Source organism: Chelonia mydas, chromosome 9 (assembly GCF_015237465.2).
Source record: "Chelonia mydas isolate rCheMyd1 chromosome 9, rCheMyd1.pri.v2, whole genome shotgun sequence".
In the NCBI taxonomy this organism is placed as follows: domain Eukaryota; kingdom Metazoa; phylum Chordata; order Testudines; family Cheloniidae; genus Chelonia; species Chelonia mydas.
Window position 1 is genome coordinate 5,862,248 of NC_057855.1, and position 27,323 is coordinate 5,889,570.

General features: G+C 44.5%; 1 protein-coding gene across 3 annotated transcripts in view; it reads right to left on the reverse strand.

Annotated features, from left to right (window-relative positions):
• Positions 1-6,257: 6,257 nt before the first annotated feature.
• Positions 6,258-27,323, reverse strand: part of IQCG (IQ motif containing G) — a 36,139-nt gene continuing 15,073 nt past the window's right edge. The window contains exons 4-11 of one of the 3 annotated variants that reach the window (XM_043522198.1): positions 25,712-25,959; positions 24,239-24,367; positions 20,609-20,690; positions 14,691-14,852; positions 12,076-12,150; positions 9,581-9,712; positions 8,048-8,149; positions 6,258-6,510 (exon numbers count right to left, since the gene is read on the reverse strand). In XM_043522198.1, coding sequence (XP_043378133.1) covers positions 6,376-6,510; positions 8,048-8,149; positions 9,581-9,712; positions 12,076-12,150; positions 14,691-14,852; positions 20,609-20,690; positions 24,239-24,367; positions 25,712-25,959 — 1,065 coding nt within the window. In that variant the 3' untranslated portion in view covers positions 6,258-6,375. The remainder of the gene's footprint in view (positions 6,511-8,047; positions 8,150-9,580; positions 9,713-12,075; positions 12,151-14,690; positions 14,853-20,608; positions 20,691-24,238; positions 24,368-25,711; positions 25,960-27,323) is intronic. The other 2 variants (XM_037908797.2, XM_037908798.2) reach the window with 2 other exon arrangements.

A 27,323-nucleotide genomic window follows, 5' to 3' on the forward strand; every position in this document is an offset into this window, starting at 1 on the left:
CATGAACTGAAATATTTCTTCCTCCTTATATTTTTATATTTGAATCAGTGATTGTCAATTCCTGTGTATCAAGTGCGGATTTACTTTCTGAATTGTCATATTTATTAAGAGGACGGAATTTTTTTCTGGTCGTCTTAGGAGCCTGTTATAGGAAAAATTGTTCTTTCAGCATAACGAACAACCCCCGGGCCAGAGTAGGAGACTGCGTATGTTTGCACTCAGTACGTTTCTTTCAGCAGATGTAATCGGAACCTGTTTCTCTGCAGCCTTTCTAGCCCCTCCCCCTGAGGGTAACTAGTGTTCCTCAGAATCAGCTGTCCTATTCATTCTTAGAAGTTAGTGGTGGAAAAGACTTTTTAGGTCACGTGGGCTGTTAGCCACAGCCAGTGCACAGTTGCTCTCTGTATTACGTTCTCATGTTATTTATCCTGTCTAGTTTTAAATTCTGTGAAGTTTGCACCAGTGTTCCCCTCAGTAATAGGAAAGTTTTTCTGATGGCACAAAATGTTTGTTCCTCCTTTCCTCCCACTCTCCCTCATATCTAGAGTTTATAGCAAACAAGCGAAAGGCCTAAAAGTTGCTAGCAGCCACAGAACTTCCTACCTTGCTTCATACATGCTGCTCTCCCTCCCACTCCATCTCCAGTTGGTCCACAATGCTACCACATCAGCTGTGTCCCCCACTCCAGGTCCACTCTTTAGATCCCTTGACCAACGCCCTCTTGACTTTTGCATCGGTTTTGAGGCTCTGTGTTTTCACCTTCAAGACCCTGTACTGCTTGGGTCCGACCTCTGTCTGCTCTGCCCCGTCCTCATGACTTAATCACCCCTTGTGTGATCTTCTCTGTCAGTCAGTCATAGAGCTTAGGGCCAGAAGGGACTACCCCCAGATCATCTAATCTGACCTCTTATACCACAGTCCATTCTCCATGCTGTCTCTGGCCCTCTATACCTGGCATCTCTTCTTGACTGCCCTATGAGGCCTGCACCTGTTCCTCTGTGTGCCTCCTTAAAGCATACTTCCTCCAGAAGGCCTATTCCGCCTAGTCTTCCACAAGGAGAAGTTTTAGGTTTGGATGCCTGATCTTCCCCTGCTAAATCCAAACAAAAATGGTGACTCTACTAAGAACCATGCTGGACTCCATCTTTCACTCGTTCAGCTCTTTGTTGCACTGTATTTCCTTCCATTTTTACATGTAAGATTGTAAGACTTTCAAGGCAGGTGCTTTATCTTCTGTCCGTCTAGCATCCATCTTATTGTTGGGGATGTAGACAAGTGGTGGAGAAGCAGTCCCTTAGAGTTCACAGGCAGAGTTGGCTATAAATTAAAGACTCAGGGATGCACCAGTTCTAGATTGTTCTAGGTGAAGCATTGACAACCTTTTCCCAGCAATAGGAAGTCTTCCTCTCCTTGCACCAAGAACTTCTCGGCTTCATTTCTTTTAAAACCTTTTAATTTTTTGATGAACTTTAATGCTGAGTAAAGCAACAGAATTGGCAGCCCTGAAGAGTGAAGTTCTCCATTTTTATCTACAGATGAGTATTGCAGGTAAGCAGTAGTGTAATCTTCCTCTCCGTGTCCTGTTCTTCACTTGAACCTGGGGAGCCATTGCTGGGCTGAGAGAATACAGTAGTTGACCCTCCGTTTAGTCCTTGAGGTCTCTGCTGAGTTGTAACAGTCTGGATGACTGCCGTGTGGTGGTGGTGGTTTTGTGCCGTAGATACCTGTCTGCTGAAAACTACATGGAGACCTTCCATGTCATTTTATATAGGTCGCCTAAAAGTCATTGTATGGTAACTTGCAGCTACTTACTAAAGTAGGCTGAATTTGATCAAGAAGCCTAAAAATGACACTGCGTGTTGTCCCATGACTAATACCATCCTGAGCCATTCGGCCACTACTTTGCTGTATGACGTTGGTTAAGCCGCTTCACTGGGCTTCAGGTTTCACGTCTGAAAAAAGTGGGTAATACCCATCTCAGTAAAGAACTTAGAAATTAAGGGATTTCCTGACCTCAGTCGTCTGCCCCAGTCACCGATTCTGATGTGGATTCTGTTTCCATGGCACCTGTGTAATAATAATTTAATAGCAACAAAATTACTGGCTGCTTTCTGAGATATATGCAGCCTTATCAGTTCATTTCCCGGGTTTCTAACAGCTGTTGTATTTTTAAACTCTGTTTTATTTTTACAGTGCAAATATAATAAATATAAAGTGAGCACTGTACACTTTGTATTCTGTGTTGTAACTGAAATCAATATATTTGAAAATGTGGAAAACATCCAAAAATATTTATATAAATGGTATTATATTATTATTTAACAGTGCGATTCATCACAATTAATTTTTTTTAGTCGCTTGACAGCCCTAATTCAAATCACTAATATGTGCCTACAACCTTAATTCCTGCCTTTTAGTTTGTGTGGGAATTAGGTGTTAAGCTTATTAACATCTTTGTCAATGGAAGACAGTCACCAGAGAAAGCAGCATGTTCTGTGCACAGCAGATAGGTACATGAGAGTGCAGAGGCCAACAATTGTTAAATAGCTATTGTATGGACTTGAACAGCTTGACTCTGCAGCTGTTTCATGGCACAAGGCACCTAATGGCTGTAAAGCATATGGGTTTGTTTACGGATCATGGAGAAGCTCGTTATATCTTCCAAACTCCCCTGACTACAGTATTTAATTAAGAACCTTTAGTCGCTATTGATGCTTAGAGGCGAAACAGTCTTTTAGCCGAGTCAGCATATCCTTTCTGCTCTGACGCAGTATATACTTACCCCCAGTTCAAAGAGCTACACTGCTCCATTTGCTCTCTATTGGTGATACCTGGGCTCGCTGGTTCTTTGAGCCATAAAGCAGCAGCATTCCTTTCATCTCTCCAATTAAAATTACAGGGTCTGAATTTTTTCCAGCAGAAATTGGAGAGGTCGTTTTGGTTTTGAACCTTCTTTGCTGGAGTTATAACCTAGCAACATTTGGCTTTGACACTTGGGGGAAACTTTAGCTTCCCCTAAGGAGATTCACTCTGACATATCAGACAGTCACCGTGAGGGAACTGCCGCTGTTAAGTCCCCGCAAATCTACCTTGAGGCAAATCTTCCAAATATGGAACTTAGTTGGAATCATTCCACAAACCCGCATCACTAATCTTAACCCTCAGACCCAGAACTTCCTCCCCTCCAAATTACTGGGGAGTTTCCAAAGTCCAGGCCTGTGTGTAATGCAAGTGTGCAGCCACCAGAACATCCACTCGTATGAGTGGCACCTGGCGGCCCTCGGGTGCTACTAGCTTGCTTTTTGCCAAGCTGCGCGCGCCTCCAGGTTCCGATGCCAAACTCCACCAAAATGGCTACATTTCTGGGCACCTCAACTTGTCCACTTGCCCATTTGACTTTCCTCTGGGTCTGTTTCCCAGCAGGATATCACCTCTGAAGCTGGGAAGGCAGCTGCTTTGAGGAATTTGTAAGAAGCCCTGTCGGAGCTTGAGCTCTGTTCCTCTCCTGTTAGACCTGGATGACAGTAACCTCCCCCTACTGCCCTATGACAGTGCTTCAGCCCTCTCTGCCACAGCCTGTCCCAGTTCTACCTTCCAAACAGTGGAGAATGGGTAGGCAGCCGCCCTGGGGGCTGCTAAGCATTTGGCTAACTGGAAGAGATGCTTGATCAGATTTATGTCCTTTAAATTTATAGAGGAGGTCTGAACTTTCTTAAATTTTTCCACCATTTTTACATTAGAAACATTAGAAAAATATGAATGTAAAGGCTGATCTCCCAGGCTTTTGGTGGACCTCTTGCAGCTCCTTGAGTATTGTGAGCTCTTACGCTCAGCTGAGAGGCAGGAGTGTTGAGTTGTTAACAAAATCAAGTGTTTTTGATTTATAAATGCTAACAAGGGTAAAACTCCAACTTCTAAGCAGTCTGACTGAAGACCCTTTCTCCTCTCATTTGCTTAATTTTCACTCTTCAATTTTATTAGTTTTCCAGTTACCATGGAGTCTCCTAGGGTATGTTTGATAAGAAACAGCAAAGTGTGGGGAGAGGATGGATGCTTTTTTGATGAAAACCATTCAGGGCCCATTTACCCGCCATAAATGAACACGAACCCAATGTTGTTGTTCCTTTAACTGACATGTAAAATTTCCTCCTAATTTCAGAAACAAACTGATGTTATAATTTGAGTGGATTCTGGTATTTATGTATGTTTTCCCTTTTGAGACATAGTCGGAACCATTTCACTAAAAGTGATAACTGGATAATTTCATAACCACCATTACTGCTCATTTCCAGTTTGCATCATAATTCACTGCAGCTGGGTCACACAAATGGCGTCTTTGGATGTAATTTACATCTAGCACCTGGCATGTGATATCACTGGCTTGCAGTATACCCCACTACAGTAATCCTCAAGGATCAAAAACCTTGGAAGAGCCAGGGCAGTTCCACTGGATTCATGCTAAGGAACCGGAACCCAGAAGTGAAGCTCCAGAACAGACAATGTCCTTAGAATGAGAAGTGATTTTTCACTCAACATTATTTTCATGTGCTGTTGCCCCAAAGCAAGCGAAGGCGCTGATCCTGACTCAACATTCTGCCCATGCTGTTTTTCAAACGTCAGCTGTTTGTGCTGTAGCTGTGTCTAAATGTGTGGCTAGGATTTTTTTTACAACAGGAAAAGTGCATTTCCCCTCCTTTTCTAGAACTCAAATGTCTGAAGGGATTTTGCTCAAACTTCACAAAAAAAATCACCTGTCAGCACATACCAAGCCTGGAAAATTTTAGCCTCAAAATGAAATGTTTCAAAATGTTCTGAGCGCATGGAAAGGGGGAGATAAAATTAAACTTAACTGCAGTGGTTGCTATGAGGCGCCTGCTGCAGACGTGTGACGTAAACATCATACAAGAGTGGTGCCCATTCTTACTCCAGTGTGGAGTAAGGAAGACTCATTTGGGATCAGTGACTGAAAAGGGAGTTCTTCCTGATTAACTGAAAGAGTAATGATGCCAACGATTGTAACTCCAGCTTGCCTGAAGTGTGTGAATTTTTGGAAAGCTACAGACAGTCACTTCCATGATCTATTAAGGCAGAATAAACTACAGGCTCCAGCCACCACTGAGCTCTCAGAATTCAAAGCCAAACAGCTTTGCCACTTGCAGTTGAAGTAATTTTGCTTGATCTTAAGAGAACTTTTGGCACAGCTTGACTCTTCGATATGAATGAATTTGGACAGCTACACGCTCCTGATACAGCTCTTAAATAGTCTCAGAGTGAAAACAGCCTCGTTCCGATTCTATATGCTCTGATTCGTGTCTTTCAAAGTGTGGGAGTATTCAAAAATCCCGACCCCCCTCAGCAGTTTTACACCATGTAGATAGCACTCGTGGCTGTTTCCACTGTGTACACTGATTGCAGTACAATCTCATTTAAAAGGACTCGACCCACAGCGGGGAGAGCCCTCTCGGATAACAGAGCAGAACTCTGCCTTCCCCCGACCCCCAGTTCTTTCAAGGTAACAGCCAGGCTGTCATCACTTCACTGCACTCTGGGGTTTGAGAGCAGCAGCTCTTGGGCACTAGATGCCAAAGGATGTCTTGCTCTGTACCAAGGACATTCCGTTACCTCCCCATGATTTCACCCTCACTAGGGCATGATTCTTTCCTTACCTCCTGCAGGGCTACAGTGACTTCTGGCAGGAGGACTGTGAGAATGGAAATACAAACACTCCGTGAACAAGGCTCCATCTACACTGAGAATCTTTAGCAGTTCTGCTACCATTGCTCTAGCACTGGCATTAACAATGGAAGCGCCACCCAAGACCAGATGTGAGTGACGGCCACCAAGCTCTCTAGACCTGCTCTGAGCCGCATTAGCCAAAACAGTGGTGAAGGACGAGCGCCCCCAGATGACGCTAGCACTTGGACGGCTGCCAGCGCAGTGCCGGGGAGAAGTGGTGAATATTCTGAGTGCAGAGTGCCTCTAATACAGCTGCATTTTCAAGCCTGTGAACAGGGTGAATTACACCCAGATGACTAATTAGTTTAAGGCTGCAAAAAATCTTGAGGGCCACATTGTTCCAGCTTCCTGTGCTCTCAGGGGAATAATGCATAGCACAGGGCAGGTTAAAAATCTTAGTAGCTGGTTGCTAAGCTCTAGAGTTACCTTGAGCTGGAGAGGTCAGACCTGTGCAAGAAACTTCATCTTAAACTCCTTCCTGTCAAGAAAACAAACTCGAGCCTGGCCCAGAGCCCTGGCCCTGAACTCTGCTGAATGCTTTATTTCTTACTCTGTGCACACAAGCCAGTGCTCCTCCCCGATGAGAGTCCAAAGCTTCCAGGGCCCTGTGAGTCTAATGAGAGCAGGATTCTATGGCCATCACTTTTTCTTAGCTCCAGCTTTTCCCTTTTTCCCTTTGTCTTTGCCCTTTGTCTCGTCCTCTTTAGGCTTCTTGATGGCCTTATAGGGGCCGATGTTGTGGCGAACCATTGTGCCTCTCCACCAAGCCTGTAGCTGGAAGCAGGAAAGAGGGAGAGTTAGTTTTCCAAAGCAAGTCAGACACTTCCCTGTTCAGAGCGGCTGGTCTTGGGGAAGTCAGCTGCCATCGTGACATGCCGCCCCATCGGCTCAGTGCTGTGGGAAAAGGGACGGGCTTTCTGGTTGTCTGATATGTTTATGTAAGAACATTACAAGAAAATCCAAATTGTGAACTTGAGAGTGCCAGGGAATACTGCTCTGCGACACGTTCTGATCTCCAGCCTACTCCAGAGGCACCCGCTGGGAGTGTCTGAACCTGGATCCCACCCTAAGTCTGCTGTCCGCCAGCTTCTCCTAGGCCAGCAGTCTGGTGTCGGCTGCCAGTGTTATCCTCAGCACAGAGCTATTGGAGCGGGCTCCATATGCACCAACCCTTTGCCTTGGAAACAGTCCAAACGTAAGTGCTTCGCTACTAAGGTGATGGGTGCTACAGAAAACCCCTCGATAGATGTCCACGCCGTCTAGACTATAGACTAGCTGCTTCGTACGCTAGCTTACGGGCTGCACCCGGTTCAGTTGCTAGCTCAGTGTGTTATTCAAGTAAAAGGCTAGAGCAGAGGAGACCCCAGTGAGTCCTTCCAGCAAAAGCAGAAGAGGCCAGACTCAGTGTTCCGGATTTTGTCTGCCTTATATTAGAAATGCTTAAAACCCAATCTGTCCTAAAGAAGCAAACAATGGGTCCAACTCCACTTGCCTTCCTTTTGCAGGTCATGGTTAAATATTCGTCTCTCACTAGCTCTTGGGGCCGCATTTTCAAAAAGCCCCATGTGCACACGCAGTTATGCACACGCAGTTGCCCACCTAGGCTGTGACTGCAGGTGTAATTGGTACTCCCAGCCCCCACTGTGTCTGACATGCCCGTACTTGTTCTCAGCAAGTACTTCAATGCTACTTTCCGTAACCACGTTAAAAAAACCCAGTACCAGTGGCCCTGCAACAAACCCTGTGAAAGGCCAGTGTGAGGCAGCTTGAAAGCAAGAAGGCCGCCAGGTACACTGTAGACTGTGGCACCTGCTGTAAAGGGACCAATGTCCTAAGCTGTAGCAGGCTGGGCTCCTCCCTTGCACTTCCTGGCCTGTGTAGTCACTAGGTTATGGGATAGTCTGTGTGCTGAGCACACACAGAGCATTTGTGGGGTGAGGTTCTTGCACTGAGGTTACATTGCAACCCTCCCTCTGTGGCATCATCCTTGCTGCACACATGGTGTGATGGACAAAAGGCCCCCAAATCTTCACTCTGGGAGCCAAGACTTTTCCCCTTTATTTCCTTCCTGATTCGGTCGGTGGCTATTAACTTTGTGGCTGTTCTACCCAGGGAGGGACTGGAAGGGTGGGGAGAACAAACAGCAGCTTGGACATGCAGCAGACCCCTCTCTTCTCCTCACGCAATGGAAGCGCTTGCTAATCCCAGGCCATGCTGGCCAAACCCTGTATTACGTGTTGCTGACTGAAAGGAGCCACCTCGCATACAGATCATTAATGAGCCATGTCACTGGTAGCACTTTCCCTTTTACCTTCTTGACGCTCTTTAATTCCAACGCATCCTGTTCTACCTTTCTTCTTGCTGCCTCCTTTTCCACCCGATCCTCAATCATGACTTGTTCAAATAACCGGCACTGCAGAAATGCACAGAGACGCTCTAGTACATGCTTCGCTTAGAAATGGACTGAGGGCATCATGATGACTTTGAATTCTGGAGCTCCCTGTACAAGGCTTGTCCCTCACAGCTACTCCATGGGGGCTGATGTGCAAGCCACGGGCCTTTCTCCCTCGGTTCCTTTCCCTGTGAGCTGTCCCAGCTCTGCAGTGCAAATGCTACGTATAACTGTGTTCCCCATCGTAAAGCAGTAAGTTGCCCCATTAACTGGAACCTTTCATTGCCTGAACTTATTGAACCCCCTGATGTTATGCTGCAGAAAGTGTGTCTTGTGTGGCTTCTCGTGGAACAGGTGTTGGTAGGAAGTCACCCCAAGCACATGGGGATGTGGTAGAATGACTGGGACATAGGGATGACAACTGACCTAAGTTTTACATGCAGAATGGAAGAGGAGTTGCTCGATGGGCAAGGAGTTGAGTGTCCTCTAACTCCACAAGCAGACGCTTAGAACTCAGTAAACTTTAGCTGTGTGCACGCTGCCCCGCAGTTCTGACTACCGGGGTGGGGACAAACAGTGTGCACTAGTGTAACCCTCTTCAGCAGGACTATGTTAATGTGAACTAGGAACCTTTTTTTTCACTACTTATTTAGGAAGTTTTTACATATTTACAAATCCTTGCCATGTAAATATCGGAAACAGAACAATCATTTCCACAGTGAGATTTTGTTGAGAGAGATTCTGCAGGAATATTGTCATCAGCGCTTTCTGTTTAACAGGGTGTTACCATGGTTCAGAGGGAGCATCATTACAACACCGACAATATGTCATTTCCAGTGATTTGATTAGAACTAGAACCTTTTAGTTAACGCCCACAGGAGGGAATTATGCGAGCACTTCGGTGCCACTGCTATTCTTGCCCCCATAGTCCGAACTATAGGGCAGCCAACAAGCTCTCAGAGATAGCCCTTAGTCTGCAGCAGCCAGCGGTCGCTGGCAATGAAAGCAAGCGTGTTAAAATTCCACGAAGCCCCTTTCCCCTGGCCTAGCAATAGCTTGTGTGACCCAAGGTGAGGCACACATTGGGAAGGGAGTTTGTCCTCCCTTGCCCCTCACCATAGCCCTTCAATTACTTGCCACCCTCTTACATCCAAAACGGCCATAGGAAAAACAACAAACAACGGCATTTGTTGACCAAAGTCACCTGTAGAGAACAGAGGATTTATGCCCCCTGTGGCTCCCTCCGGACACCACTTGCTGTGTTGTTCCTGCCCGTTCTATTGAACAGTTCCATGGTTACTCAATCTTTTCTTCCCCACAGTTCTCTTCCCTTGTTCTGGGTGAATGAAAAGAGTGAGGGTGGGGAAGTGCCCAGGGCCCAGCTTTTGGGATGCTGCCTGGGCAGTGAAATGCTGGTTCACTGAATCCTTTAGTCCACTGCTGATCTCATACCTGCTTGGCAAGTTCCTGCAGTGCTGCTAAATCATTTGCCTTGGATGCTTTTAGAGTGTTCAGTTCTTGCTGTTTAGATTCCGTGTCCTTTTCATACTTCTCCATCCAGTATTCTAGCTTCTCTTCCAACTTCTGTTTGGGAGACAGACTGACATTTAGCACAGCGGACAGAATGCACCAGGAAGGATTAGTAATGCTACTGAAAACTTTCTATCGTCTGCTCAGTCTGCCGTCTTTCTGTAAGAGTAACATTGACGTTACACAGCACAGCAATTCCTCAGCATACCCCAGCCCTTCAAAGAGCCAAAATCCTGGAGCTAGTGTTGAGCCACTCGTGGTCTGCAGCATAGGCGCCAACTTCTCCCAGCACCGGTGGATGCTCAACCCACCCCCGGCCCTGCCCCGACTCCACCCCTGCCCCGCCCCCATTCCAATCCCTTCCCCAAAGTCCCTGCCCCTATTGGACTCCTTCCCCAAATCCTCACCCCGGCCCCGCCTCCTCCCTGAGTGCGCCACGTTCCCCCTCTTACCTCCTCCCAGCACTTGCCACCGCAAAACAGCTGTTTCACAGCGGCAAGCACTGGGAGCTAGGGGGAGAAGCGGGGACACTGCGCGCTTGGGGAGGAGGCGGAGCGGAGGTGAGCTGGGGTGAGGGGGCGGGATGGGGAGCTGCTGGTGGCTGCAGAGCATCCACCAATTTTTCCCCATGGGAGCTCCAGCCCCGGGCGATATTTTGGGGGAAAGACGTCTCCAAGTGGGCTCTTTCCCTGTTCTTTGTTTAAATGCTTGGTGGTGGCAGCATATTGTTCAAGGACAAGGCAAAGTTTGTACCTTGGGGAAGTTTTTAACCTAAGCTGGTAAGAATAAGCTTAGGGGTCTTTCATGCAGGTCCCCACATCTGTACCCTAGAGTTCAGAGTGGGAACCCTGACATGGTGGTAGTGGTGGGATCATTTTGAACCAGAGATGGCGATCAGCTAAACCCTGAGCATGTGGGCAAGACTCACCAGCCAGAAACCCAGGAAAGAATTCTCTGTAGATTCTCAGATCCCACCCTATCTAGTGTCCCATCACAGGCCACTGGGCATATTTACTGCTAATAGTCAAAGATCAATTAATTGCCAAAATTAGGCTATCCCATCATACCATCCCCTCCATAAACGTATCAAGCTTACTCTTGAAGCCAGAGAAGCCTTTTGCCTCCACTGCTCCCCTTGGAATGGTATTCCAGAACTTCACTCCTCTGATGGTTAGAAACCTTCGTCTAATTTCAAGTCTAAACTTCCTGATGGCCAGTTTATATCCATTTGTTCTTGTGTCCACATTGGTACTGAGCTTAAATAATTCCTCTCCCTCCCTGGTATTTATCTCTGATATATTTATAGAGAGCAATCATATCTCCCCTCAACCTTCTTTTGGTTAGGATAAACAAGCCAAGCTCTTTGAGTCTCCTTTCATAAGACAAGTTTTCCATTCCTCGGATCATCCTAATAACCCTTCTCTGTATCTGTTCCAGTTTGAATTCATCCTTCTTAAACATGGGAGACCAGAACTGCACGCAATATTCCAGATGAGCTCTCACCAGAGCCTTGTATAACGGTACTAACACCTCCTTATCTCTACTGGAAACAAGTCTTCTAAAGACTCTCTACAGCTTAAGGGAAGGGAACAAGGGATGTTAAAATTAAAACCTTACTTAATACCTTACATTTCAAATGCTTTAACTGCTTTTCCTCCTTTTTCTGTATCTTTAATAAAAGGTTATAAAGGATTTTAATGGCATGTTTGCCATGGTACTAAGCAGGCTGAAGTCTCTATAGAGCAAACCCTGAACCTTGTCCATTGCTGTTTAATGTTTAACAGTTTCAGGGTCGTGTTAACACCTTTGACTCTTTGGGTCCTTTCTTCTGTATAAAGTAATACAACAGACATTCTGGATCGTGGGCAACCTGAATTAATATAATAGACATTATGGATTGTGTGCTACCTGAGTCTATCAAAAGAGTTGTGAATTGACATTTATCCTACCCAGGCTCGGATAAAGCAAAAACAGATTGATGATTTCTATAATGTCTTTCCTTGTCCCCTGTGTCCTACTTTACACGTGCAATACCTGGGCCTGTGAAGCTGCAGTTATGCTGCACGTATTAACGCCAGCTCATGATGCTGCGGGACGTCTGACCTGTTTGCAATGAATGTACTTCAACTTAAAGCCCAATCATCTGAACATCTTGTGGTGCGGGGAGAATCCACAGTATTTGGATGAACAAATCCGTCCTATCTCAGTTTTGATTTAAAATAATCCAAAATTCAGGTAACCCGTGTTATGTTTTTAGGGCAAATGGTAATCCCAACAACAGTCTTGAAGCTGGTTGAGGAGTAGATGGACATTAGCTGTTTTCCTTAAGACACTAATTGCTACCATAGGAATAAGCTCATGTGATTTTTTGTAAGTTGCTGCCTTAAGTGCTAATTGAAAACATTTGAGTCACCCACCATCTGTTGCTGCCTGAGGAAATTTTCAATCTCCATGTGGACTCTAATCTCCTCATCAGTTTTGATCCTCAGCGTCTGTGATCAATAAAGACAGAACGGGTCAGAGGTTATCTTGGCAGGCATGTACGCGTACCTTGCGAGGAGGTGCGCCGGTGAGCGACTGCTTGTAGTGGTGAATGGACAGCACTTCGGAAAGTGACAGGCTCTTGCGCTGCAGTGTCAGTAAAAAGCCAGTTCTATGTAAGAGAGTGAACTCCAGGAACGAACGGGTCGGGGAGCTGATTAGCAGCATCAAAATGGTGATGTGGTATTGGCTGTTGAGGGAAGTGACATGGCATGGAGATGGGAGCATTGGCCCAGAGCTTCCCCAGCCCTAGAAGTGCACAGATACCTGCACTAAGGCATGTCCAGCATCATGGAAGAGGGGCGCACCTGTACTGTGCATACATCACAATCAGCCCCCTCTCCTCGGAGCCAGCCCTGGGCTTGTATTGGTGCCCTGGGAAAACACATTTACTAGCTGCCTACACCCTGCGATCAGCAAGTCAAGTCCTTTTCCCATTCGCTGGTGCACCCCATCATATTTTCCCTCACCCTCTACCTTCCATACTGCTCCCCATCCTCCAGCACCTATCGCAGCATTGGCCTCTCCTTTTCCTAGGGGCTATGGCCCTGGGGCGGAGTTCCAGAAAGCCGAATCACACCGGTGGCATGGGCGGAGCCCAGCACTGCAGAGGCCCAGTAGCACAGCTCACAAGACTCAGCAGCTATAGTGCGGCCAGCTCTGAGGATCTAAGGCGATGTCTACACTACAGAGCTGACCGTGGCACAGCTATACCACTGCAGCCGTGATGCTGTAAGGTCTCCCGTGTAGCCGCTCTCTCCCGCCAGCATAATTAAACCCTCCTAACGAGCGGCAGTAGCTATATTGGCAGGAGGGCATCTCCTGCTGACATAGCACTGCCCACACCAGCACTTTTGTCAGTCGGGGGGGTCTTTTTTTCCCCCCCAACGCTGACCAAAAGGAAGTTTTACCAATAAAAGTGCTAGTGTAGACAAAACCTTAGCCGCTCTTCCACTTGCATCCCTTCATTAGCGACTACCACTGGGAGCCCAGAACTAAGGCTTTGTCTACACTAGCCCTTTCGTCAGTCAGCGGTGTGAAAAAAACACCCCCGGACTGACAAAAGCCCCAGTGTGAACAGTGTTATGTCAGAGGGAGAGGCTCTCCTGCCAACATAGCTACTGCTGCTCGTTGGGGGTGGTTTAATTATGCCAGTGGGAGAGCTCTATTCTACCGCCATAGAGACCTTCCAGCGGTACAGCTGTGCGGTCTGTAGTGTAGACATAGCCTGAGTCAGCCCTTCTCCCCATGTACTCTGCGCTGCTCTCTCCTTTGTACTCCGTCCTGCGTGCAGAAAGCCAAAAGCTGAGGGGAGGGAGATGAGGCATCGAGGGGTAAAAATATATATGTATATCGCACTTGACTTGAAGATGCATTATACTGTTAGCTCTCACACCTGAACTGAAGGGGCTGGGGTGCTGTCTCTTCAAGATTCATCCTTTCTCCTGAGTGTTCATTAGGCACTGAAGATAGACTGTTTTTTGTTAACACCTGTTTATCTAAAAACTCCTTCCCCTCTCAAATGCTCAACTTTCATGCTTGCTTCTTGTCGTGTCATCATTTCACTAGTTGTCCAGGCACCATAGAACCTTCCAGCCTAGACAGGACCTGAACATCTCATTTAAAAAAATGAATGGAAAAGAAATCCCTTTTATCTTTAAAAACCACCCAGACGTCTTATCCATCAGGAGGCAGACAAAGCCAGGAGGCCATTTTTTTTCCAGTTGCAAGCCTCCTCTAATGGAGGAATGTGTATGGGCATGCCACACGCTGTGTATACATGTGCATAGAGGCCCTGCCTGAGGACTCATCCAGAAATCATTAAATCCTTGCAGCAATTCTACTGCTGGGTGATCTCTGCAACCTGCACCCTTGGGATGGGTTCCTGGAATGGGGGATCCTTCCAGTCAGACACTTCTTCCTGTGGTAGAGTTCTCCTGTCAGGAGGCACGCATAGCAGCCACCTACCAGTGCTAATGGTTACAGCCATCCCATCAGCCCCATTATTTGTTGTGAGCTTGGTAAAATAATGAGCAGCCTCTGACCTGTCCCCTCCCTACACAGCTGAATAGAAGTGGCTGGTTGTTTGAGGTCATCAACAGTGGAAACCTGCAGCTGACCAGCTTTGTCCTTGTCCTGTAATTACAGAGAACACCACCACATGGTTTTAGAGAATAGGAGGAAAACATGACCATCATGAAAACATGATGAGGTAGTACAATCACGACATTGCCAGAGCCATGAGAGTGTGAGGCTGCACTCGGCAGCTCTGCGCTGCCCACCGAGTCCCAGTTCTGTCTTCTTGTTAACTTCAGGAGTCAAGGTGGTGAGTGAGACGGAGGCGCTTGTGCCACCTGTATGTAAAACACAAACCTCTCTTTGCATGGCGAGTTACACGTTGGCTGTTTGGTGGCAATGCAATCTGCAGTCAGCCAGCTTTCGCCTTGCTAGCTGGAGATGCTTTACAAACAGGCCTAAAGACGGTGCTTACCTCAATTTCATTTAACAGGTCACTCTCTGCGTTGCTGCACTTTTTCTGGGTCTGGTAGATCTGGAGCTCTGTGTCTTTCTTCACATAGCGGCTCTCCATGTCTGTCTTGGCCTTCATCTCGTGAAGCTGATCTTTGAGGTATGCAATCATCTCGTTCCGGTTCTGAGGAATAGGCAGGAAGGAGGGGCACATGGGGGGGGCATAAAAGCAAGCTTCAAAATGCAAGTCACCTCCCCATTTCTTGTGCCCACTACTCCAGGTAAACTCACCTGTGTCCCACCTCACATGTTTCAAAATCATAGGGCTGAAGGCTTCACTCTCCCCCAGAGCGTTGTCCAAGTTCAACATGAGCTTCAAAGAGAAACCTAATTTTTAACCAACCGTATAGAAGGCAGCAAACAAAGAGGGAAGGGTGATTATCTATCTAGAGGCTGCAGTGACAGACAGGTCACCAGGACACCTGGCCTCTAAACCACCTGATTCAGGAAGGTATTTAAGCACTTGCATAACTTTCAGTAGTTCAATTGATTTCAATGGCTTAACATGAGGCATATGCTTAAGTAGTTTCCTGAACTGGGGTCTATATCTGGCTCTGCCACAGACCCACTGTGTGAGCTTGGACAAGTCACAACCTCTGTACCTCAGTTTCCCATCTATAAAAAAAAAATGACATCTCGGGTGCGAGGATGCTATGGTTTAATTCTTTATTTGCACAGCATATTGGGCTCCTTGCATGGAAGTTTTCATGTAACCCGAAAAACTAAACAATTGCAAAGCAAATTTAAGAACAGGTGAAAATTGACTCTTGCTCTGTTCATATGTGCCACTACTTCTTTGAAAGCTGATCAGGGCGGACAGTATAACTTTTGTTACAAAGGCACATGGTCGTCTGGGTGAGTAAGGAGTGCTGAGGAAAAGTAGCAGGCTATGTGCTATCATCCCTTCCCTGCGCACTCTCGCTACAATGGAGAGCTGAGATTTTCAGCTGCAAGTTGTGTCTGAGCGCGTCCCCTGGCAGAAGGGACTCCGGAGTTGAAAGGTACTGAGCTGACGTCTGTGGCTCAGTGTGTTTCAAGATGTTTGAACGCACTGGGGAATTGAAGAATGATTCAGTTTAGGATTGGGCTTTTCAGTTTTACTTGGTTTCTCGGAGTAACCCATGAAGATTAGAAATGCAGGATCGTAACTAAAGGAGAATTCTCTTTAATATGAAAAGCACAAGACGTGCTAAGAATCAAAAGGTCATAACAGACTAGTTTGCAGTTACGTAAGACTGAGCTTAATGCATCTGGTTCTACTTCTTGTGCCACGTGCCTTTGATTACTCAATCAGATTCTTCCTGTTTGCTTGCTGTCATGTTACAGTGAGTTCAACATTCATCAGGTGAAGCTGAAACACCGAAGTGCTGGTATTATTTAAGTGATTTGAAGGCTCCCATCTTGTCTCTCAAGCACCATCGCATTCCTTAACTGTGTAAACAGGGGAAGATCCCCCAGAAAAAAGCTTGCTCCATAGCACTGTGTTTAAAGGCCAGTGCCGCATGAGTCATTTGAAAAGAGTTCCTTTTCAAAAGAGTTTGGAACACTCAAAGGGAAAGTGTGCGCGCGCGCACACACACACTCCCATCAGATATAGCGAGGGAAAGCAAACTGTGATATAAGGCTCAGGACAATTAGGGCCCTTGGCTGAGGTTTGTGTGTGTGTTAAAGTCATGCATCCATAATTGTTTTAAGGTTTCTCAGCCCAAAGATCATTTTACAGCCCAAATGCTGTCATATGACTTGAGACAAATGACTTTATAACAAGCAGAGACAGGACCTATTTATGCTCCATAATATACCAAGGTTATCCGGTAATGGCTTGTATTTTCTTCCGTATGAAACAATGCAGCGGGTGGGGGCGTTGTTGTGCTTCCAGCAAACAGAAGGGGGAGCTTGTCACATAGCTGCATTATCAGTAGCTTTCAACCTTTTTTCCTTTTGCGGACCCCTAAAACATTTGGAGTGGAGGTCCAGCTCAAACCCTTCCGCTGATAGCAACTGCAGCAGGATCACACAGAGAGTGGGGTTCACTATGGTAAGCAGCCCTCAAACCATTTTAAGGCCTTATGGATTAAAACCGACACATTGAATTGAAACACATACTTGCCCCACTGTAATTATATACACATTCTAACTACTCTTTTATAGAACAGGACTATACCAAAAAGGGCTGAAATTTGAAACATGCCATGGATCAGGTTTTCCTTGAAGATTAGGGTCATTCTATGGTTTGAAAGAAACTTGTTTTGATTTACCAAAGAGACAGCTCTGCGAAAATGGCCAACACAGCCCAACAAAGTCAATAATAGCCTGTCCGTTGACTTAAATGAGCTCTGGACTGGGCCCATGCTGAGCATGCATAGTAGGAAATTTCCTTAACTCTATACAGGTGTATACTTAGATAGAGGAATACTGTGCTTGTGTGTGCCATTATTTAAATGCATACTTGTTTTAAGGAAATTGCAAACTCCTAAAGCAAAGCCAGCAGAGCTTGTGAAGTCTGTAAGACACGTCAGTCTGGATCGTTTCTTTTCCTTTTTAAAAAGCATTAGGAAATTAAATCCAAGAAATGGTTAAGATAACATTAAGGCTATAACCACAAGGAATGAGGAGTTGCAGAACAGGGGACAGAGCTTTCTCAGGGTCCAGACCAAGATTGTGGCATGAACTCCCATAGGAACTAAGGACCATTACAAACCTCACCACCTTCCACTCCACGTTCAAGGCAAGTTACTGTGACCTGGCTGCTCTATAGTAAACACATGGGCGTGGGGGTTGTAAAAATTTCTGAAACTAACTACTACACTGCACACATTTCTCTTCCCTGCAAGAGGATGAGAGAACAAACGTGACAAATGTTGGTCATGCTACTTTGAGCACTTTCTAGTACTGCATTAATATTAAGGTGCTGTGCATGGTATAAGAACCTATACAGAAAAGAATGAATAAAAGCTAAGTACCCAATCAAAATGTTAACCTACTCTCCTGCACACAAAACATTATTGTTTTTCTGCTAAAGGTATGTAGTCTACTATATTACTGATTGCTGCAAAATGTATACCGTAAAATCTACAGGATGTGTAAATAGCGCTGCTGGAACTTAAGTTTTCATTACCTGACTTTTGGATACTGACTGTGCAACCTTAATCATCATAATCTGTATAGAATATCACCACTTCATCAATGAAAAATTAAAAAAAAAAAAGCTACAAAATATAAGTGACCACTGCAGCAGCTATAGCTAAATGAATAAATCTTATTCCTAGAGCTGAACTAAAGTTATTAATGATGCCGGTGCACAAAGAAAAGGGAAAGAACAAAAAGAGCCTTGTTAATTTCAGCTCTATTAGAAATACAGGTGAATGAGGAATCAATGTTTGCCAAAAGGACAAAATCAGTAGGGAAGAATATTTGAGACTCATTACAGAGAATTAGAGAAAAATAGCCCTGTGAGTTGTTTATTAGTGTCTTGTTAAGAGCTAACACAGCTCAAAAGAAGAACATATAAGGAACACACTCAGAACAATGAATTTTGTTTTCTAAATCCATGATTGTACCTGCTTGCTTCTGTTTTCTCTTTCACACTCAGTCCAAAGACTGGAGACTGCCATGGGGGCTTTAGGTCCTACCTCCATCTATTGTCGCTGCTCAAAATGTTCCATAATCAATATGCTTTTTTTTTTGTTTTTTTTAATTAGTTGGCAATGTGCCAAATCATTAAAGTCTCAGTTAAAGCTGCCTATCAGAAATTCCTCAATGAAATGAATTGAAATCATTCTCCCAGGAGACCTAATCAGAGCAGGTCATTTTTTAGCAATGGGAGGAAAGCAGGATTTGAAAGTAGCTTTAGCTTGATTTGTTATCAAGGATCAAGATATAAGGAAACCTAGGAAGAGGACTTTAAGCTGGAAAGAAAATGACTGCATGCCACACTTTGTGAGGCTGATCACAAAGACGGAAGGGAGGTACTCAAAGATCAGAAGGTAAAGGCTGAAAAACAGAGGATCATCACCTACAGCCAACGCAAAAAAGTTTAACAAAGCTGAGGCCAAAGAAAGCTCCAGCGGGTGATGCACTTTTCCTAGTGCTGGAAAGAGCTGTGGAAACTACATTAAAACAGAACAGCATGCATAAGTTGGGGCTTCTAGAGCACTGACTTTGGCACCAGCTCTGCTCCTTATGATGGTAGAGTGCATGGAGAGCATTACGCGATGGGGGTCCTGAATCGGAATGGGAGGAGACAACATGTGCTAAGAAATGGACAAAATATAATCGTCAAGTAACTGCCACACTGCTTGAGGCCAAATGAAACAACTAACTTATTTCTTCTAACTGCCAAACAGAGGTCAACAGACTTCTAAGCTGTTCCATTTTCCCCCTTAGGACCTGGATATAGGCTTGAGTCCCAGTTTCAGCAGCAGAAAAGAAATATCTATTCTATAAAAATTCTATATCTAGAAATATCTATCCTTTGCAGACTAGTCTCTGACCTCAGATTCCTTTAGATGTAGTGCCAAACTGAAGACACTGAAATCCTCTAGAAAAGTAATCCTCACTCTCCATTTCTCCTGGAAAACCTTTGACGTCCTGTGTCTGTCCTTCCTTGGTTCACCACCTACCTTGTAACCATTTGTTCCTTCAATATTGCCTTCAGTGGTTCCTCCTTTCTACAAGATTCACCTGGGTTCTTTTTGTTGCCTCCTTTTCTTCCTCCTACACTTACCCCAATTTATTTCATCTGCCCCCATTTGTCTCTTCTAGCACCTCTATGTTGATGACTCTCAAATCTACTTTTCACTTCAGCATTTCTTCCTGTCTCATTGATATCACGTTTGAAGTTTCGGCTGTTTCCCCATACTGTACACAGTTATATCTGAGCTCCTCGTCTTTCCTCCCGAACCTTCTCTTCTCCAATACCAATACCATCCTGGTCAGACTTGCAACCATGGGGGCATTTTTCAGTGGCTCTTGCTCTTCCATGCGCATCTAGGCTCTCACCAAGTCCTGCTGCTTCTTCCTCGTCAACTTTTATAAAAAGAAGCCCTTCCTCAATGCGCCTTCAACTTCCAATGTTTTTCCACACCAAAGTAATCTCCTGGATCAACTACTGCTAAGTCCTCCCCTCGGGACTCCCTGTCTTCCATCTCGCTCACCTCTAGTCCATCAAGAATACTGTCGATAAAATGACCCTCATTTGCCACTCAGCCAGATCGCTCCTTTATACAGATTCTCTGCTGCCTCCTCCTCACAGTGTCAGATTCTTGTCCTTGCCTTCAAGGCCCTGCATGGCTCTGCCTCTATCTCTGCTGGTTTCTTTTCGCACACCCCTCACTCCAACAGTGTGCAGCAGCATCACTCCCTTCATTTCCTTCTCACTCTCCCCTCTTCATGCTTTCTCCCTTATGCCTGGATCAACCATCTATCACAGAATATTATGTCCCCACCATCTTCATTAACTCCTTCCTTAGAACCTACTTATTCTACTAGGCCTTCAAATACTAATCCCTGTGATTATTATGCCATCCCCATCCCAATTAAAACCATCCTCTGGGTTTCCCACTGCATTCAGATCTGATCTGTGTCTCTCTTAGATTGTAAACTCCCTGAGGAAGAGACTATTATAGCTCTACAGCACTGATTGGTGCTTTAACAGTAATTAACGATCATTCAACACCCAGAACACTGGTGATGTAGCTATACTCGCTCTTGTTTTCTTTATATTTTTCCCTGCCTGCCCCAAAATGAGAGAATGTTACATGTGTGTTCACACCCTTTCATCAGAGACTGTGAACCTCCCTAGGAAGGAGAGGTCCCAGTCTGGGCGTGCTCAGTAACACATTTCCTCTTTAGCATGCTGCCCATCTCAAATATTCTCACCTGAAGTTCTAAATCCTTTTCTTTCTTGACATCTTGTAGCTGTTTCTGGAGGGACTTTATCTCCTTCCTTCCTTCCTCCTCCCTAGAGGAAAAAGCAAGAGGGAAAACCTACATTCCTTGAACACAGCACGAGAAAGTAGGGTTAGCTTTCCCCAGGAAGGGAACTTCCTCCCTTCTGATGCAGTGTTGCAGCTTACAAAACACAGCCCTGCTCCTCCTGCTTGCCCTGAGAGCTTGTAGGTTGGAAAGCTCCCCAGGACTTTGCAGTACCATAGGGTGAGCCATCTTTCCTTGGTTGGTTGGCAAATAGGCAATTTTCTGTCCACTTTAAGCTTCAGGGAGGCTATGTGTCTGAAAGTCATAAACTGGGATGTGACTGTAGAGCTGATGACGTGGTAAATAATCCACAGTGCAGTGATGTATGCATAGCTCATGTACCACTGCTGAGCCGGACAGGTGGGACTGATTGGGAGAATGAAGCAAAAAATGTAGATTTCTTCCAACAGAAGCCTGTACAGATTCCACAAAGACTTGATTTATTTGGTTGAGAGGATGGAGGAAAGAATCTTACTATTTGGGGACAGCTTTTATACTAAAACTCCCACAAATTTCAATGTAGGATCATGTCCCTAATCACTGCCCATTTCCAGATTACACGGGCTTTAGTTTTTGTATAAGACTATTTTTGTTAAGGGTGAACAGAAAAGTATATTTTAAAAAACAAACCTGTTCAAATTCTCAAATCAGTAAGGGGAGATGTATGGACACCAAAATTGACAAAGATGTTTACATTTTAAAACAAAATCACGGTCGCCTTTGGTGCAGGCATACGTTCTGTTATTGATGGGCAATTTGAATTTTTTTTTATTTGCACAAGCTTCCCACTTTCCCTTCACAAAAGAAGAAAAAAACAGAATCTGTGCCTTAACATGTATAGCCGGTAGCTTTCCAGCTTGTGTTACCATGGCCCTTGTCACTCCGATTTTTTCCTAAGGTTTTATGCTTATCTAATATCCATACAGGGCCATGGGTGCATATGGCACTTCATTCATTAAGCAATTTGACAAGTCCCTGCTCTGAAGAGCTTACACTCCAACATACATTCCATAAGTCTACTTTTAGACGCACACGTTGACAGTTAAAAATCAAACTTAGATTTCTCTGTAGATGTCCAGAAATCCGGGGGGTTCAGGGCTTTTGTATATACTGTAATAAATAATCTCTTTGTAACCTCCCTAGTCCGCTTTAATATAGTACTGTTTCAAACAGCACTACCTTAAAGCGCACTGAGGAACCCTTAGTGTCTACACAGACCAATTAATCCACAACATATTGGTGCGCTTTAGTCCACATTACTAAGGGTTTAGACAAACCCTTAGATACATGTAACCATTTCTGGGGTTTATTGGTGTGGGATGTTTTTATCGATTGGACAAAACCAAAAACCAGAAGCCATGTTCTACTGGAAGACATATAGGGCTCACTCCAAAAAAGCGCATCTAGTCTGACCTCCTGCGCAACGCAGGCCACAGAACCCCATCCACCCACTCCTGCGAAAAACCTCTCACCTATGTCTGAGCTATTGAAGTCTTCAAATTGTGGTTTAAAGACTTCAAGGAGCAGAGAATCCTCCAGCAAGTGACCCATGCTACAGAGGAAGGTGAAAAACCTCCAGGGCCTCTTCCAATTTGCCCTGGAGGAAAATTCCTTCCTGACTCCAAATATGGTGATCAGCTAAACCCTGAGCATGTGGGCAAGATTCACCAGCCAGATACCCAGGAAAGAATTTTCTGTAGTAACTCAGATCCCACCCCATCTAACATCCCATCACAGGCCATTGGGCCTATTTACCATGAATATTTAAAGATCAATTAATTGCCAAAATCATGTTATCCCATCATACCATCTCCTCCATAAACTTATCGAGTTTAATCTTAAAGCCAGATAGGTCTTTTGCCCCCACTGCTTCCCTTGGAAGGCTATTCCAAAACTTCACTCCTCTGATGGTTAGAAACCTTCGTCTAATTTCAAGTCTAAACTTCCTAATGACCAGTTTATATCTATTTGTTCTTGTGTCCACATTGGTACTGAGCGTAAATAATTCCTCTCCCTCTCCGGTATTTATCCCTCTGATATGTTTATAGAGAGCAATCATATCTCCCCTCAACCTTCTTTTAGTTAGGCTAAACAAGCCAAGCTCCTTGAGTCTCCTTTCATAAGACCAGTTTTCCATTCCTCAAATCATCCTAGTAGCCCTTCTCTGTACCTGTTCCAGTTTGAATTCATCCTTCTTATACATGGGAGACCAGAACTGCACACAGTATTCCAGGTGAGGTCTCACCAGTGCCTTGTATAACGGTACTAAAACCTCCTTATCCCTACTGGAAATACCTCTCCTGATGCATCCCAAGACCGCATTAGCTTTTTTCACAGCCATATCGCATTGGCGGCTCATAGTCATCCTATGATCAACCAATACTCCAAGGTCCTTCTCCTCATCTATTACTTCTAATTGATGCATCCCCAGCTTATAACTAAAATTCTTGTTATTAATCCCTAAATGCATAACCTTACACGTTTCACTATTAAATTTCATCCTATTACTATTACTCCAGTTTACAAGGTCATCCAAATCTTCCTGTATGATATCCCGGTCCTTCTCTAAATTGGCAATACCTCCCAGCTTTGTATCATCCGCAAACTTTATTAGCACACTCCCACTTTTTGTGCCGCGGTCAGTAATGAAAAGATTAAATAAGATTGGTCCCAAAACTGATCCCTGAGGAACTCAACTGATAACCTCCCTCCAGCCTGACAGTTCACCTATCAGTAGGACCCGCTGCAGTCTCCCTGTTAACCGATTCCTTATCCACCTTTCAATTTTCATATTGATCCCCATCTTTTCCAATTTAACTAATAATTCCCCATGTGGCGCGGTATCAAACGCCTTACTGAAATCTAAGTAAATTAGATCCACTGCGTTTCCTTTGTCTAAAAAATCTGTTACTTTCTCAAAGAAGGAGATCAGGTAGGTTTGGCACGATCTACCTTTTGTAAAACCATGTTGTATTTTGTCCCATTTACCATTGACTTCAATGTCCTTAACGACTTTCTCCTCCAAAATTTTTTCCACAACCTTGCATACCACAGATGTGAAACTAACAGGCCTGTAGTTACCCGGATCACGTTTTTTTCCTTTCTTAAAAATAGGAACTATGTTAGCAATTCTCCAATCATACGGTACAACCCCTGAGTTTACAGATTCATTAAAAGTTCTTGCTATTGGGCTTGCAATTTTGTGTGCCCATTCCTTGTCTAAGGTAACTCTCTGCTGATGGAGGCAGCTCTGCCATCTCTGTGCTCCCAGTCCCCAGCAGCATAAGGGGAGGCAGGGGGCATGTCAGTAGCATTCTGGTGGCAGGACATGGGCAGGAGGGGGCATTCCCACTGTAGACAGGGCAGTAGGCCCAGAAGTGACTTCTCTCCCTAAATATAATGTAGTAAATGTTTATGAAGTACACAGCGATGCTCAGATGGAAGAAGCTGTGTTCTCTTGTATACTGTAAGTGAGAACATGTACTCGGGAGCAGTGGTGATTGAAGCTGGGAAAATGCCTAACACAACTCTAACCTGATAATGGTGGTGTAGAAGTTAAACTTCTTCTCCTCTTCTCTCTGCACAGCTTGCAACAGACTCTGAAACGTTCCTGAAGTCTGCATTTCCTGCAAAGTGTCTGCAATCACATCGCTCACATACTGCCTGCCGACAAGAACGAGGAACACAACAGCAGCTTAGACAAAGATGTTATTTTCTGGCAATTCAATGCCTGGCTCAAACATACAGGCCCTGTTATTGTTCACTGCTAAAAAAGTTACAGTAACGTAGTGTCCTACTTCTCTTCCGTTCAGGTTCTTACACCAAATCCAAGGCTTTTCGTCAACACTACAAAGTTTTGCTGGCATAGCTATAACGGCTAGGAGTGCGAAAAAAATCACTCCCCCTACCCATGCCAGCAAAACCTTTGGTGTAGACAGAGTTAGGTTTCCCACTATAACTCCCACTTGTGCATCTGGAGTATTGTGTAGTATGGTGGAGGAGTTACGTTTATGCCTTAAGAACATACAGTGTGGTTGAGTTATCATTTAACATTTATATTACAGTAGCACCAAGAGGCCCCACTCAAGATGGAAACCCATTGTGCTAGGTGCTGTACAGACATTTACACAACCATGGTCCCTGCCCTGAAGAGCTTACAATTTACCAGCATGTAGAATTTCCTGATGAATATGTGATTACATTCTCAGTGGCAATTTTGCATTCATTTGGGAATTTTTTTTGCACTGAATTTCCTTGAACTCGTTCATTTGACTTTGCTACTTAATTATACAGGCCAAGATTTTCTAATATATGCACCTACTGTTAGACTCCTTAAATCAATGAGCTGCTATGGGCTCAGCACTCTTTCAAATCAAGCCATCTAATTAGGAGCCTAAAATATAGGCTAACATCATCTTCCCTTTTTTAAGAAAATCTTGGCCTTGGTGTTCATTAGCTATTCTATAAAGCAGGATGGAGTGCACAGTAGTAACAGGGCTACAGTGACATAATATGAGACATTAATTGACTGAGCTCAAGAGACAGTGCTCAGCCTGTTAAACTGATTTCAGTAATAAACTAATATTTGCTAGAGAAACCTTGATTCCAAACATTCAAACACCAGTACTGGATGGCTCCAGGGATGAATTATTGAAAGGTCATCAGTTTAGATTCTATTAAAGTGACCAAAAGTCATTAACGCTAGGCCATACTTTGCAAACCTTTGAGAAATTAGTTGGTAGTGTCAGTCCATTCCCTAATGGATAGGTATCCTAGTTCCCAAACCACAGTAAATGGCCTCCTTGCTGTCAGTCTAAGCAGAAGCCAGGGTCTTGAAGACTAAACTCCCTATTCCCTCCAGGTTAGGGTTGAAGTACATTAGCAAGGAGGGGAAGGGAAGCGTATACTGCTGCTATCTGTTCTGGAGAGAAATGAAGGACTTCACAGTCTTCAGGTCTGTCATCTGGCACCTCTCATTAAAAGCCACAGTCCTCTCTGATCATTCACCTGTCAGCTTGAACTTTTCTGAGGTTATCGGAGGACACAGCACTCTGTTTTGCAGCCCTACTAAAAAGATGATTGGCCCTTTTTAGATCTCCACTTGTTTCCTGCAGCTGCTGCCCCAGTTCTGTGAACTTCAGTGACTCAGAGGGAACTGTTGGCCTGTTCTCTGACTTTGCTGACATGAGCTGTTCAAACTTAACCCCCAACTCCTTCTGGCTCTTGGTGATTTCACTGATTTCTTGGGCATCAATCTACAAGGGAACAAAAGAGATTTATGTGCATAAGGGACAGAAGAGAAATGAAAAACTCTGCAATGTTATGTAACAGAAGAGGAAAAAGTTGATTAAACAGTAAACTAGATTAGAATCATGCCTACAGCCATTGATATAGTGTATTAAATTACACACCAAAGAGACGGGAGTCTGATATCCAAAATAATGCAGTCTTTACTTAGTTATAATGTATGCTTGATTTTGCAAAGACCTTTATCCCTCCTTAACTTTAAGCACAGGAACATAGGCCCATTGAGGTCAATGGGACTATTCAAAGTGTGTAAAATTAAGCATGTGCAAAGGCTGGTGCAGGACAAGGACCAAGGTGAAGACTGAGGAGAGAGGAAGGATCACCCTGTCGTCTATTTCTCATTTAATTGCCACCAGCATCACCTAGAGCTTGCCTGCCTGCCTTATTTCTATATCAATCACTGTGCGTTGTGCTGCCTTCTCAACAGAAGTGTAAGTGCTGGGTGAATGTGTTTGTTTAGCGGTTTTGTGTGGTGGAGTAAATACAACAAGAATCAGGAGGGGAAATTCAAAATATTGGCCGCTACCTTCGTAACAAGCTATATGGAAACATTTTGGATATTTTAGGGCAGCCTAAGGTGTGAGTTGGAAAACAAACAGAGATCCTCCGCTGATGTAAATTATCATAGCTCCATTGAGTTAGGGCAGTTAACCAGCTGAGGTGTGTATGTGTATTTGTGTGAATAGGTATATAAATTGTATACACTAAATGTATACAGACAGGTGCAAATAAAAAAAATTACTTTAAATTAACAATATTAAAATAGCTTGAATCTCAATCTCTTAAGTGACTGAACTCCAGAAAAACCTGAGCGTGGCAAAGAAACTGCTTTAATGTAATGTAGTATCTACAGGCACTTTGACAGGTACCTTAAAATCCCTGGGATAGTTCAATTACCAAAGGATGGAGAGTTTGTAAAGTGCATGAGGTGCCTTTTGTTCAGTCAGCTAGAAGTTTATTTTTGTGGCACAGTGTAGGAGGCAACTGCACTAAATTCAGCAAATGGAAACACTCCATTCCTAGTGCGCCCTAGTCATTGATTGAGAAAGTTAATGAATTATCAACTGACACTGTGATTAGTGTTATATAAAATGTCATAACTATGATTGACTTCTACAGCTGCAATAGCATGCCTAAGTGCTAGGCAGAAGATAGGGTCCCTTGAAATGAAACTGACAATTTACAATTGAAAAATAGAGGATGGGATACAGTGACAAAATCACAGAGCAATGGAATTAGCACATAGCTGTTCTCTATATTGGGCGTGACTTTCATTGACACTATCACAAACTGAACATGTGTGTCAGGAGGA